This window comes from Brachyistius frenatus, unplaced genomic scaffold (genome assembly GCF_029030835.1).
Source record: "Brachyistius frenatus isolate BFR_SWC_R1_liver_20210118 unplaced genomic scaffold, ASM2903083v1 Contig_54, whole genome shotgun sequence".
Taxonomy (NCBI): Eukaryota; Metazoa; Chordata; class Actinopteri; family Embiotocidae; genus Brachyistius; species Brachyistius frenatus.
The window spans coordinates 2201326-2215324 of record NW_027210653.1 but is presented as its reverse complement, the minus strand read 5'-3'; the positions used below and the strand labels follow the sequence as shown (position 1 = coordinate 2215324).

Below are 13999 nucleotides of genomic sequence, written 5' to 3'. Positions count from 1 at the left end.
TGCACTTCATATCAACTAATGTCAATTGGACACAAAAGGACAAAAGGAGCGGGTCAATAAATTATGTTAATCAGCCAGGACACGTAGGAGGCGTGTTGTTGCAGTAATGAGGGGGAGCATGCCTGCGCTATGGAAAAGCTCCGAGTGGTAATGCTGTCTCAACTACATGCGCAACTGCCTTCTCGCTCCCCAGTCTCTCTTTCTACTTTATTGTGCATAATAGCAGTTTCCTCTGCTGTGGACTACTGTGCAAAGCTCCGTGCAACAAGTTAGCAGGAGCCCCAACACGTCGTCAGACAGGTTGACTTGCTTTGGCTGGAGCGGAGCGGCGCTCCACTCATCTATCTGTCGCTGTCACCACAAAGTCACTGTACGTGAACGACGCGTCGCAGGCACACACCGACACACACACACACACACACACACACACACACACACACACACACACAGAGCAGTGTACCATAAATTCGTGACTCCGCGCCAGATGCGGTTTGCTGCCAACAGTGCGTGTAGTTGTAGTTAAATGGAGATCGCGGAGGCAAGAGGAGCATCTAAGTGCGTGGAAAAAATGGAGAAAGAAGAGGCGCATCAGAAGCGACAATATTGTCGCACAACAGCGCTGAACATAATCTCGTCTTTATGTTCAGTGGCGTCCATCGCATTTTGCATCCTTCTGAGCATTAACACCGCTGATATCAAGGACCGAGTTGTGGATTTGGAGAGTGGGAAAGGCGAGCACACCTTCATCCATGCCCCCGGCTACTCTGTGGATGATTTGAATTCAGTAATTCAAGAAAGAGTGGATGAGCTGCTCTCTCAGGTAAGATCGGCTTTTGCACTTGCTCTTCATGAGTTAATTGTTTTCAGTCGCGTAACTGCCTGTTAATTGACTCGGTCTCAGTAAACAAATCCACGCAAATAGGTTGATTTAAGAGCCGTGCGCACATGAATGAACATGACTTTCTTTTGACATTTCAGCGCTCCTATGAGAATTTTGTGAAGATTCGGACAGCCAGACAAACGTCACCTGAATGCAACTGCCCTCCAGGTAAAATACACTACTTCTCTAACGTGTGTTTGGTTGTATGGAGCAGCGTGAGGTGCGGGGTTTGAAGCCTGTTTGACTCAGACCAGAGTTGATGTCATGAATGAATGGGAGCTTTCTGGACAGGTTCTTAGTTCATTTCATTGAAACCGATGACACATGACAGTTTGCCTGGATAGTGTTGATAGTTTGTGGAGGTCTGCTGTGAAGGACGCAGACAGCTGACCAGCCATTACACTTAACAGAAAGACAGGTATTTAACAGTGGTCTATACATAGAGGTGCTGAGAGGTTGTTTGACTTGTGATGTTGCCTGCTCCCTTGTCCACAAAAGAAAAAAAAAAAAAAAAAGACAAGAAACTTGAAATTTACATTTCTCACCAGTAGATGGAAACATTTGTTCCTTCAGCTTTGGTCAGCATTGCGTTTTTTGGATGGTGTTAAGGTTGGGTCAGTCAGTGCACCACTGTGGGAGCATGAACTGTAACATCCCATTATTCTCAACTTCCACCATGCTAGTCGTCATTGTGCACCAATGAGGGTGTTATTATTTAGAGAAAACAGTCAGTGCTGGATGTATGACGGACAGCTGCAGCCTCAATGCAGTGGAAAAGATTTTCTGACAGTATGGACAGATATTCGTCAGCACAGTATCCAGTTTTAAGTAACATTCAGATGGTTGAGCAGCTAAAATAAGTCTGTGCATTGAATTTTCTTTATGTTATGTCAAAACTAATGGTTGTAAACTACAAGCATATATAGTGCAATTTTTTTTAGCTTTTAAAAATATTTTCTTCACATTGATCAGAGGAAGCATCACGTCATTGCTGCACGAAAGCCATTTTGATGATTTTGAATTTCTCGGGTGAACTGGAGGATTGTTTCCTAATGAGTTGAGACAATTCACCTTTTAAGCTAAACAAACTGTGAGCGACCTGATCATCTGAAAAAAATGCGTCATTACAAAGCTGAAAACAGGGCTGCTTTTCTTAAAAATGTCAACATTTTGGATTTATGGGGTTTTCACAGGGCAGCAATTACATGTGAATTTCTTTAGGATTTCATTAAACACGTTTATTTAAGTGTTATCTTGACGTGCTTTTTTTCATTGATATACTGAAATATTACTATGAGCTCCTTCAATAATGTCTGATCAGGGTCACCTACAATCACTCGTAATTCCTAGAGGTTGTCAGACAGGATCCTCGGCTTCTTTAAATGTGTATGAGATCCTTGATATGAAAAGTGTACCATATTACCTTTTGTAGATCAGATGTCACTAAACATGTGCTCTGACTGAACCACATGTTAACCTCATGTTCATTTCTGCAAGACCGGTGTCTGTGTAACTACACTGCTAAACCACTTGGTAGACTAGATGCTGCAGGGAGCTCACACATATTTTTACTACTTAAAGTTTGGTGGAGAGGAATCGGTCCGCATCGCAGCCTCAGTCTGCTCCAGCTGGGAATGTTACACAGTAAGTGTGAACACACTGTAGGCGACCTTTTCTGGAAAAGTCATAGTGTATAGTCCGTGGTTGGATTTTTTTGGTTTTTTTTTTCTTTTTTTGATGGAGCATCTGTGTAACAGCACAGATGTGTCCCCATGCAAGATGTTGAATCACAACCAAAGGGATTGCTCTGTTGTTGACCCTGACCTTTGACCTCCTATTTGGAGGGAAAAACAAAAACATTCACTCCACCAGACCGCACAGTACAATTATAATGAGGTCTATTATAAAGACATAAGTAAAAGAAGAAAAGGCCAGTGAAAGTGATAATCCTGAATGAATGATCTGATTTCTTTAGTTTTCACAAGTGGTTTTATCAACTGCAAATGACTCCTCTGCTGAGTGGGCATGTCTGAATTAATGAGCTAGAAGTACTGGAAGTATTAACAATAATGAGACTCTCACAATCATGCTGCTCTCTGTTCTCAATCCCGATCATATGTCTGCCATTTATTTTCTCCCACCACATTTCTGTAAAGGGCAGAACTAAAACAACGAAAACATTTCACATCAAATGAAGCGCGACGATGCTAAAACCAAGGCGGCACCAAGCTCGATCCTGGAAGCTGGTGACAAGTCAGACTCTCTGATCAACTTTTTTTTTTTATGTTCAGCGCTTATCCCTTCTTTTTGGAACCGTGTTTTAACATCAAACGCATATATCGTCAGTATGCTTTGGAGACTCTGCAGTGTATTTTAATACGTGCATGTAGTATTCCACATGCAACTTGCAGCATACTTTTTTTTTAGTGCTCTGGAGGTTTTTCCAGGCAAATTACTTTCTACTCTATGAATTCTGAATGGGTTCACTCAATATCTCGCCCCTCTTCTGTCTAGGAGACAGCCTGTGGCTCAGATGTGGCTTCTTTTTTCTTAGAGAGAAGGGCAGTAATGTGCTTTTCACAGTCTTCACTTTATTGCTGTCAAAGAAGATGGAGTGGTTGGATAGACAGAGCAATGGTCCATAGCTTGGGGATATTTTATAGGTTGCTCCTGAGTCTGAGGACATTTTTGCCTTCATTGTCAGAGAAAGTCTGTCGTGAACTTTAAGTGTGTTTTATTCATGCCGATGTAATTTGTGGTTAAAAAAAAAAAAGTAAAGCTGGTGCCATTTGTCATCTTAACAGTGCTTGGTATTGCTGTCATTTAGCACTCGGTTATTAGCTTCTAAGTGACTAAAAGCGTTTTGACACCGATCGCTTGGTTCCTAAAATGAGATTGTTTACCGCGATGGATGGACGGCAGTGAGTCTGTCAGTCATTCGGTCCACCACTTTGGTCCAGGCTGAAGTGTTTCATTTGGATGTGTTATTTGGATGACATATGTGGGCCCCGGTGGATGAATACTGCTGACTTTGGTCATCCCTTGTCTTTGCCTGTTGCACCACTAGCAGGTTAACACATTTATGACACATTGTGAGGCCGTTATCAAACAGACATGCCCCGAAAAACACACAGCTTTTTAAAGCTTATTTCATAAATTCTTGTCGCTCCCTCACTGCGAGCTAAACACTCAAAAAAAATTGCAACTGTTTGCCCTCCTGGCTCCTAAATGGTGGAATGAGCTCCCCACCGACATCAGGACAGCGGAAAGTCTGTACATCTTCCGCCGCAAACTAAAAACACACCTCTTCTGAATAGGTAGCACTTTAGTAGCACTTACTCATAGCACTTTGTATTTTGCCTTTCTTGAAGAAAATTGTACTTTCTTGATTGTTGTTGTTCTGAATTTGTACCCTCATGGTTGAAATGCACTTATTGTAAGTCGCTTTGGATAGAAGCGCCAGCTGAATGAAATGTAATGAAATAAATAATGATAAGATTATTTTAGGATGGACTGTCAGAAAACCAATAAGAAGGAGTGAGTTTAGCTTACGAAACCAAAATTACTTTTATTTATTGACTTCGTATTTCATGAGAGAAGTTGAAGCTACGTCCACAGTCTATGGACTAAACTGTCCGCAGTAAAGTTACATTGTGTGTAATGTAGGTGCCAGGTGTTGAGAAGAAGGAAGAATGTATGAAATCAAAAAGACAGTTTTTTTCTGATTCGGTGTGTTGAGTTTTATTTTTGTATTTTCCGACTGTCAGGCATACTGTTGGTCAGTCCAACAATACAGGTGCAACGCTAAATTATTAAAGGGCTCCACTTCACATTTTCATGTTGAACCCATGTGGTTTTTTTTCTGGACTGCACGTTGTCTGAAAAATATGTTTTACGCCCGACATTTGATGTAAATAGTTTTGGGTTTCGGGCAAAAAGCAAACATGGCAAACCAACGTGGAGTAAAAATGTCTGAAGTCACACCCACTTTGTGTTGGACACTGTGAAGCCAGTCCTGCTCATAATTGTTTCAGCAGTGGTAGGCTGTTTTTTGGGTGGGGGGAGGAGGGGTTGTGTACCTTCTCCTCTCTTGCGATCTGCATTCCATGCAGGGTCTGTTGTTTAATGGGACCATAATAAAACGTGCTGTTGCTCTTTCCCTGTTGCATCCCCTTTCCCCACTCTGCAGCATTTCTTGAAGTTAGCGCTTCAAAAAGCCTGTCAGCTTAACGCCAGAAGAAGTACTCTTGAGAAAATGTCAACATATAACTTGTAATGGGGACTTAAGTATGTTTTTCCCCAACAAACACCCAACACTAATTGTCAAAGGGTCAGCAGCGGGTCATGTCAGCTGCATGTTGTGTCTTCAAGTTTCAAAATAAAATCACAAGCAGATGCAGCAATTCCTTTTGTCTTGCTTTTCAACTCTTGGCTTGACTTACCGAAAGCAAAACTAAATGCACACAAGTCACAGCTTTCTCAGCCTAATTCCTCCTTTTCAACTCCCTGTGCCCACGCTGGGTTTCACTCCCCCTGTCCACCTCAGTGTGTAATCACAGTGACTTGATACAGTTACAGTTGTGCCAATCCCCTCAGATATCCTCACCTCAGTAGGCAACTGGTTATTAATCACTGACAGCTTTTGAATTAAGCCCTCGGTGTGGCTTGGTACTGGGAGGTGCCCTAATAGCCATGTAATTACCAAGTGTTAGGTAAAGCTAAGCAGACTTCCAGGTAGCCGCTGTGGCCAGCTGCTTCTGGTTAGGTGAGTCAGGGTCGGCCGTCTTTGTGACCAAGTGAGTTCCGAGACGACGATGGAGTTTGGGAAGCTTCGCCTGGAGGCAGCGGTGAATGGGCAATTAGGATTTTGATTGCTGCTCAATTGCTTACAAGTGTATCTCCATAAAAATCAAGAGCATTATGCACTCCACGTAGTGAGTGACATCTTGCAGGGGTCAGTCTATGCATGAAAAGCCTGTCTTATTCAACTCGTATTTTCTATCAGCCCCAATAAATGACCGTGATGTGATTTATCACGATGAATCGTCACAAGCAGTACATTTAACCTAATTTTCAATTCTCACAGGAGGTTGATTATAAAGGGCAGGATGCTGGAAAGAGCACAGATGGCTTCTTTATACCTTTGACACAGCAGTTTTCATGGGAGATGGCAAGGCATGCCAGCTGAAAGCACTGGAAACGACTGTGGGGGTATGAAAGGCTGGCACACTTTTCTTTTTATTACACATTAACCTGAGGGGACACTCCGAATGGCGAGTAGATCACATGATTTTTATATGAGCTATGTCACAACAGCACTCGGCTGGAGAGTGAAGCCCCTCAGGCTGGGGCCAAAAGAACGGGAGGGGAGGGGAGGAATCGAAATGCCCGTGCCTAATGGTTCATCTCATGTGTCCTTGAACATTTCCTGGCGGTGATCCTCAGGCGTCATTTTGTGTGGAATAAAGCAGGAAACTCGGAGATCCTGTCTTGGCCGCTTGTACAGTCACTACTTGGAGTTAAATGAAGGGATTTCCATCACCACAACTTAACAGCACTCTCCACCATTGAATAAAAGAATTGTCTCCCTTTCTTTTTTTAATTGACATGCATTTGCTTCCAAAATAGACTGTGTTTGTAAGACGATGCATGTTTTCTGAATCATCAAAACATAAAGCTGAACAATAACATTCAGACTATACTAAATAAAGGTGGAGCAAATTTATTCATAGTTTATAGTGGTTTTAGTCAAGGCTTCAGTAAGTGCGTGGATGTCACCCAATGTGTTGAATTGCAGTTGTATGGTTTTCCTATTGGATGTACTGCATTCGAACCAAGTGGCAATCAACAGTGACGTCACCCATTGGTTTGTGAACTGCCATTGTGAGGGCTGAAGTTCAGTATTTTGGCCGTCACCATCTTGCTATTTTTTTTTTTAGCCAGAAGTGGCCATATTTGGACGAGCTTGGGAGGATCTGACTCAATCTCCAAGGACACTACACTTGGCCACCTTTAGTGGAAACCCGATTGTACTACATGCCTGTCAATCAAACTCCTTTTTCAGGTCTAATATCTAATTAATGATGGAATTATTTTCAGATGCAGAAAACTAATAAGAGAAGGAGTGAGTTTAGCAAATGACACCACAGTGACTTGTGGAAAACAAAAAAATGTATGTCGTATTTAACGAGAGAAGATGAATGGGAGTCTATGGAACCAGAAGCTTTTTGGAGCCAACCCGCAGCAGCCCCCGTTGGTATAGCAGTTGTAGGCACTTTTGTGTTTGCCTCGCTTTTCAGACCCGGAAGCTTCTTCCACTTTCACATACGGTCTATGATTTGAACATATCTGTCGTCTTGACACATCTACGAAGGTGTGATGTTTGCAGGAAGGTCTGAAACCGTATTTGTTGCAGTGTTGTTTGCGTTGCACTAAAGCAAATCTCTCGTTTTAAACGTTGAAGAAAAGGATAAAGAAGCACCATGTTTGCATTTCTGGCTTGTGACAAGGTGTGTGCCCATTCAAATGAACACCCCGGTGGTCGTGATACAACATAACCTCTCCTTCCACTGCCCTGTAACCTCCCGTGTGAAGTCACTGCTGTGGGTCCCTCTGGATGCCCCCTCTCTCAGGATCCAGCAGGCCTCTCTCAGAGCTGGGTGGCAAGTTGTTCACAAAAGGCGACTCACGACCTCTCTGCCTCATAGCGCTGGCTGCCCTCTGACACTTGATTGAAAGTGTCAAACGTCCTCCTCCTTCTGAAAAATACTGAAGTCTCCTTTGTAAAGGCCTAACTTCGCCTCCCTTCACGCACCCACATATTCATCCCTGACCTGCAAGTAATCAAAGAGACAAGGGGGACTTTTTCTGGTGTTAGACACTTGGAACAGCTCATCTGCTGTTCAACATGGTGCTTTTTAAAAAAAAAAATTTGGTGCTTTTTAAGCCACTGCAATGTCTTTTACCAGACTGTCTTATTCAAGGTCTCCTGGGATACATTTGATGTAGTCAGTAATTCCTATTTGTGAAGCATTACTGGGCTGATGCTAGCAAAATGAAAAAAAAAAAAAAATCAGACTACAGTATCCAATCAAGTCCACACTGTCTCCATGAAACAATTCCTTTTTCATTTGTTTTCAATGTAGGAGTGACCTTCCAGTGTCTGTCATTAATTTAAAATCAGTAAAGCACGGCGATGCCAGCGTTCACCCATGTCATGGAAACTCTGGGCTCCAGAATAGCAAAGAAAACTGGGAACCCCTGAGGCGCTCCCCACATGCTCTCCCACCCGCGTCCCTCCCCTCTGGCTTTGTGCCCCAGGACTCTCAGCCCTCACAGGCATGGAGGATGGAGGGTGAGGGGCACAGTTGCTGCTGCTCTGTCTTCCATCAGCTTAATAAGAACAGACACTACAAATAAAACAGGCTGGTGTGCAAAAAAAACAAACCCCAAAGGAAGCTATAATTTTGCCAACTTGTGCCTGACATGCATACTATCATTAATATAGTCTTGCCGTTATTTGTGGGAATTTCTAAAAACAATGTATAGATGGGTACCTTGTGTTTTATGTTTGGAAAAATTGAAGAATCTCCAAAGTGTTTGTACCATGTTATTCTGACTCCTGCCCGAAACTGCAACAACCTGCTCCAAGTATCTCAACAAGACATCGCAGTATCAAATTGAAATAACTCCATTAACTATTAATAACTGAAAGAGGCAAAGCATAACATTCAGATGATGAACTAGAATTGGTTAGCAAATACTGTATATCAGCCTCACACACTATTTTTGAAACATGAGCTACTAAAAGAACAGAGCGAGCGTTGTGTTGATAACATCGGCTCGCGAAAACACGACAAGCTCTTTGCTGGAAACTAATAACGTAGAACCTCCACATGTTTGATGTTTGTCAAAATGGGCATATCTATGTCAGACTGTTGTCCTCTGCTTATGTCAAAATGCAAATATTAATTTTCTTATTTAATGAATATGGCAATTGTAGGATAGTACAGTAGAAAACCCTCCATGCTCTCCCAAAAATGCCATATTACCCTAATTTTAGTAAAAAATAAAAGTAATGCTTACCCTTTTTTTCTGACACCTCAAATCATTCATGTGCAGCTTCTAAATGCAAGTGCAGCTTCTACCTGGGCAGCACCTTGCCAGAGATGCTCTTACCTCACATAAATACTTAAAATTCCATTAAATAGAAATTATTCAATTTCTTTTTGCTGTGCAGCCATGTTTAGAAATATATGAAAACTATTCTGCAAAAGCAAAAATAATGTTTTTCTGATATGGTTTTTCTTTTTAACAATAAGTTCAATCACCTTGATGGAAATTCTCAAAATTTAACCAGTGCTTTCTCTCTAATTGAAAACCCCAGAATCTATGAATATACACATATTTTTCATTTCTGTCAGGGTGTAATATGCCTCCTACATCAATTAAAGACCAATCGCTTCGTACGTGCACTGCAGACTTCGTCCGTGTGTTGCACATTGGCCCACAATTAACTTCCAAATTAGTTGTGTGATGTCACAAATCCTCTTTGCCGGTACACGCCTCAAGCTCAGATTTTACGCGAGTTCAGAGAAAGTTTCCACTTTCAGGTGAAGAATTAGAAAACGGCCTTCATACTGTGAACATCCATCACTCTGTGCAGTGAAGCTTGGACATTCAAGAGAAGTAGGATTGACCAAAATACATTTTTGAGTGGAGGGGGCCTTACATTTCTAAGATAAATCAGTCTTACACCTAACACAGCATTGGCAGTAACCCTTTCGGAAAATGTATTTACTCTAGGTGCAAACATTTATTGAGAGCGGTCTCTTTTACATTTTTAAACCATGTAAGTCTCAGCAAAAACAAGCACGCTGTCCCTCAAGCAACCCAAAGACGGCAGGGAATCAGGCGATTTCTTCTGAAAGTGGAAAAAGTGATGGCGGCAAGCGGGGTTTGCCCAGCGGCTGGCCAGATGATGTATTCTCCCAGACTACCCCCGGGACGCCACCGAGATCTGAGACTCAAAAGAAAACCGAGCAGTCCAAACTGTTGGATCAGACCGTTGGTGTTTCCTGTTCACTGGGTCAGACGCTACTAGATTTTTAGGGTGTTTGCCAGTGAGAGAGACCCTCTTGTTTTTCACTGTCCCCGTCCATGTCCAGTTTAAGATTCAAGAATGTCCTGCTTGAGATCTTGTTGGCGTGTTCGATGCCCTCCCTCCCCCTTCCTTCCTCACCACCGCTCACCGGGGGACTTGCACTTTGCCAGCCGGCTCTTCCGTCTCAAAGCTGCTAAATGTGACATGAAATATGAGTCCTGCTGTAGATCTGAGAGGGTAATAAACACACAGAGCAAATACTTGAGCCAATGTGCACTCACAAACATGCCGTTGCACACCCGTGGACACTGGATCACAAAATACGTGGATAATCCCACTCGCAAACATGTGGAGACAGCACTACCACAGAAACATGCAATCATTCGTGAAACCCTGTCGTCCCTCACTGTAGAATTGGTAACTCGATCTATTACCAGTGGGGGAGTTTTTTTTTTTTTTTTTTTATGCAATTGTGGTTTGGTTAATTTTATTTTCTAATTTAAAAGAGGGAGAAGGCATGAAATACATGGTTTGAAGCCATTCATTCTCAATTTTCTCAGCAGGCTGTGATGTTAAACGGTGTGGAATGTGGTTTTCTGATGAATGCAAATGCAATATTATTTTTCCTCACTATTTATGAATACTTTCTCCCCGTTTGTATACAATTAATCTCATGCAATGAAATAATTAGTCTCAAAGGATGCAGGGCCCGAAGTAGCAACTTGCCAAAATGAACATACCTGCAAATGTACATGCGTAAATACTGCGTCGCTGTTGGTAAAGATGAATTGATTTGCAGAGAGTTGCCTCATGGTCTGGTCAGAGTTCAGACAGTCTTGCTTTGAGGGGCCTACCCTTGTATCTGATGAAGAAGAGGGTAGAAACAGCTGTGTAAGCCACAGTTAAGGCCTGGAAAACCCAGTGGTGAGACAGACAACCCTATGCACTTTAATTTAATTGGCCGGCCATATGATACGGTCCAAGCAGGCTAGACGGCTGGTTAAATAGTAATTTCTGACAGCTTGATAAACGGCATTGATGCTGCGTATGGCGGCCTGAAAATAGTTTATCTGATTGGTAGTATTAGATGGAGGGACTGCTTTGGGACACAGTGGCAGAGGTATAAGAACTGCACTTATCTGCATCCTTTACTGCTGCTCTTTTTTGGACCAGTTTAGAATTGTGATTTTTTTTTTTTTTTAATTCTTAGATTTAGACTTTATTAATCCCACAGTGGGTAAATTTAGTAAGTACTTTGAATAAGTGGCTGTTAGATTACAGTTGATCAGGAATGCAGAGAAGTAAAACTGTGAATTGAATGTTTGTTGAACCCCAGCAATATCCATCACAGCTTAGCCACATTGACTACTACTGCTACTAAGACTAGAGCTGTGTCTTACTTTTGAAACTTTTCAAATGTAAAAGCAAAATTGGGTGTTTGTCCCCAACCAGCTGGCTTAATACCTATACAGTACACTAGCCATCATTGCTAAGAAGAGGATATCATTAGCGAACTACACTATTTTGAGGAATTTATAAATCCATTCAGGGCTGACACAGCAGTTAGTCAACATCCTCAATTTCTCATGCAAGTAAAAAGTGTTGTCTCAAATTACTAAAACTTAAAGTCCGTCACATAAGAACTACATGTGGTATCTCAATACATTGGGAGATTGTGTCTGTTTGCAGCCTTTCAAAAAGCGAAAACAACAAATAAATTGAGGAGTGATTAAAGTGGTGAGTCTGACGGCCTCTGCATGCTGTGAAATTTGGCATTTTCAGCTAATTAGCTTGTACAGTAGTAACCTCGCACTAGTTGTAAAACTAAGGAAGATATGAGTATATTACTTTGTTTATTTACAGATGGTTTCGGAAATTAACGAGTTTCACAGTGGTATTTGTTACTGTTGCTACTGTTAAACACTTTATATGCAGTACTAGAGGGGAAAGTCTGACATGTACTGCAGTAGCCAAGGAAGGTTGGGCGAGTTGTCGTCATTTCGCGTATTTCTGAGATCATGTTCGGTTGGGCTCAGTGAAAGTTCAGCTGAAGTCATACTGACTTTAAACACGTATTAAAATTTAAATACTTCTACAAAATTTAAAGGTTAGGGTGGTATTTTCTCTGTTCCAGCGTGCCCTCTGGAAGATTATCTCAGCTGAAAATGCCATTCATCTGGATTCATGCTGCTCGCTCAGAGGTTGATGGGTTGTTTCAGTGCATTCATGCAGTTGTGTTTGTTAGGTTTTAATGAATCGGCCCTACTAAGTGGAAATGTTACGAGATTGTAAATCAGAATAGCTCATGCATATTTTATACATTTCCCTTGAAAACAGAAAAGCATTATGCATCATTTGTGCCGAATGTAACATAAACTTAATGCTCAGACACAAAAAGTCAGCCAGCGTTGCCTTTTAAGTGTTCCATGACTTGCATTAATATGTTTCGATTAATATATTTTCTAAGCAATGACCCAAATTTCCTGCAGTGGTTTGTTTTTCTGTGGGTTTCATCTAAGTTACAAACTTTTCTTTGTGTCCCCACACAAACTTTGTTAAAGTTTAGGGCTTCGTCTGAGAGGTTTGTGCATCTTTACAAGATTTTTACTATTCGTAATATAGCTTATTGCACGTATTCGGGACTGGCAGTGACAACTTCTGGTCTTGTGCTCTGAAACACAGATACCGCATTCAGTTGTACTACATCTACCAACCTTTTTGACGCCACCAATCCACATGAAGTTCTGCAAGTCTTTGCTTGGGATTCAGGTTCATGAGCCACTTCCCATGAGCCCTGCTGCAATCTCAAGCAGTTCCGTGTCTCATGAGACTTCTCGTACTGTCGCTCTCACTGCAATCCAAACTTATCAAAAAAAATTGACTGTGTCTGCATGCTGCCTTGAACTCGAGGTGCCAGTCATTTCATACATCCAGTTACCACCTGCTGCGGCAGCCGCAGAGTGATTCCGGTAGAGCATGCACCGGATACATTCAACATATGCTTGAAATTCTATGCCTATACCTGCCTGGAAGTGTTGGAACATGCATGCGTGCCATAGTGTCCACGTATATCATATTCCGATTTTTAATTTTTTTTTTTTTTTTTTATGGTATGTTGACTTGTGGCTTCATTTAATGCTCATAAATAGATTCTTTGGGCATTAAGACTGTGCTGCGGAAGGACCATATTGGCCGCTCAGGCACCTGCCGATAACAAAAGTTATCAATTTTATTGGTGCCAATTTTAGCTCCTTAAGTTTTTAGTGCACTGTAGATATTTCTTGTCTCTTAAGCAAGTCCCCTCTGCTGTCCTACTGTCTGTACAGTTTTATTCATGTCAATGTATGTTCCTTGTTTAAAGCTAGAGCAGAGTCAGTCAGTGAAACCGAGGGAAAATGTATAGACTTTTTATCCAAACTCTCCAGGCCACTTGGTTGGTAATAACTCACTCAAGAAGTGTATGTGGTCAAGGTTATTGCGATTGTGAGCGTGGAGAAAAAAAAAAAAAAAAAAAAAGACAAATGTTTTTTTTTTCCTTTGTAGCAGATCTACTGCGTGTCAGCTTGACTGATTTGAAGTGCTTCAGGTAGAGATAGTCACTTTCTCAGAGTAAAAGATGAGTAGGTGCCCTTGACCTTCAAAAATAAATGACCTTCACAGCTTTCTCCCTCCCTGCCTCTGTTGAACATTAGAGGCTTTTTAATAGCCATGGAGAAGGAACATGACTTAACAGGATGCACATCTCGGCTGATTAAATATGACATGACATGCCACGAGTATGAACTTGCACAGTATATTTGGAACAGAGAGTGAGAGGGGGACCAGATTAGTTTATATTTCTCATGCAGCCAAATGCATGTGTAATATCAATTTTAAGGAACATTTCATATACATACTGACACCCAAATTGACGATTGTATTTCAGCCTCAGCATGCGTTTGCTGTCAGCTCCAACAGCCTTTTTCCTTTTATGTCACGTAATAAATGAGAAGGAAAGTCTTGCACACGTGTGGGTT

The 13999-nt window shown here is 41.7% G+C and overlaps 2 protein-coding genes across 3 annotated transcripts in view; one reads left to right on the top strand and one right to left on the bottom strand.

Annotated features, from left to right (window-relative positions):
* Positions 1 to 13999, bottom strand: part of LOC138624742 (uncharacterized) — a 35969-nt gene that overhangs the window by 6749 nt on the left and 15221 nt on the right. Inside the window, exons 2-3 of one of the 2 annotated variants that reach the window (XM_069705217.1) lie at positions 10724 to 10845; positions 10132 to 10212 (exon numbers count right to left, since the gene is read on the bottom strand). In XM_069705217.1, coding sequence (XP_069561318.1) covers positions 10132 to 10212; positions 10724 to 10737 — 95 coding nt within the window. In that variant the 5' untranslated portion in view covers positions 10738 to 10845. The remainder of the gene's footprint in view (positions 1 to 10131; positions 10213 to 10723; positions 10846 to 13999) is intronic. The other variant, XM_069705218.1, reaches the window with a different exon arrangement.
* Positions 163 to 13999, top strand: part of LOC138624746 (collagen alpha-1(XXV) chain) — a 148812-nt gene continuing 134975 nt past the window's right edge. The window contains exons 1-2 of the mRNA XM_069705223.1: positions 163 to 820; positions 979 to 1048. Coding sequence (XP_069561324.1) covers positions 524 to 820; positions 979 to 1048 — 367 coding nt within the window. The 5' untranslated portion in view covers positions 163 to 523. The remainder of the gene's footprint in view (positions 821 to 978; positions 1049 to 13999) is intronic.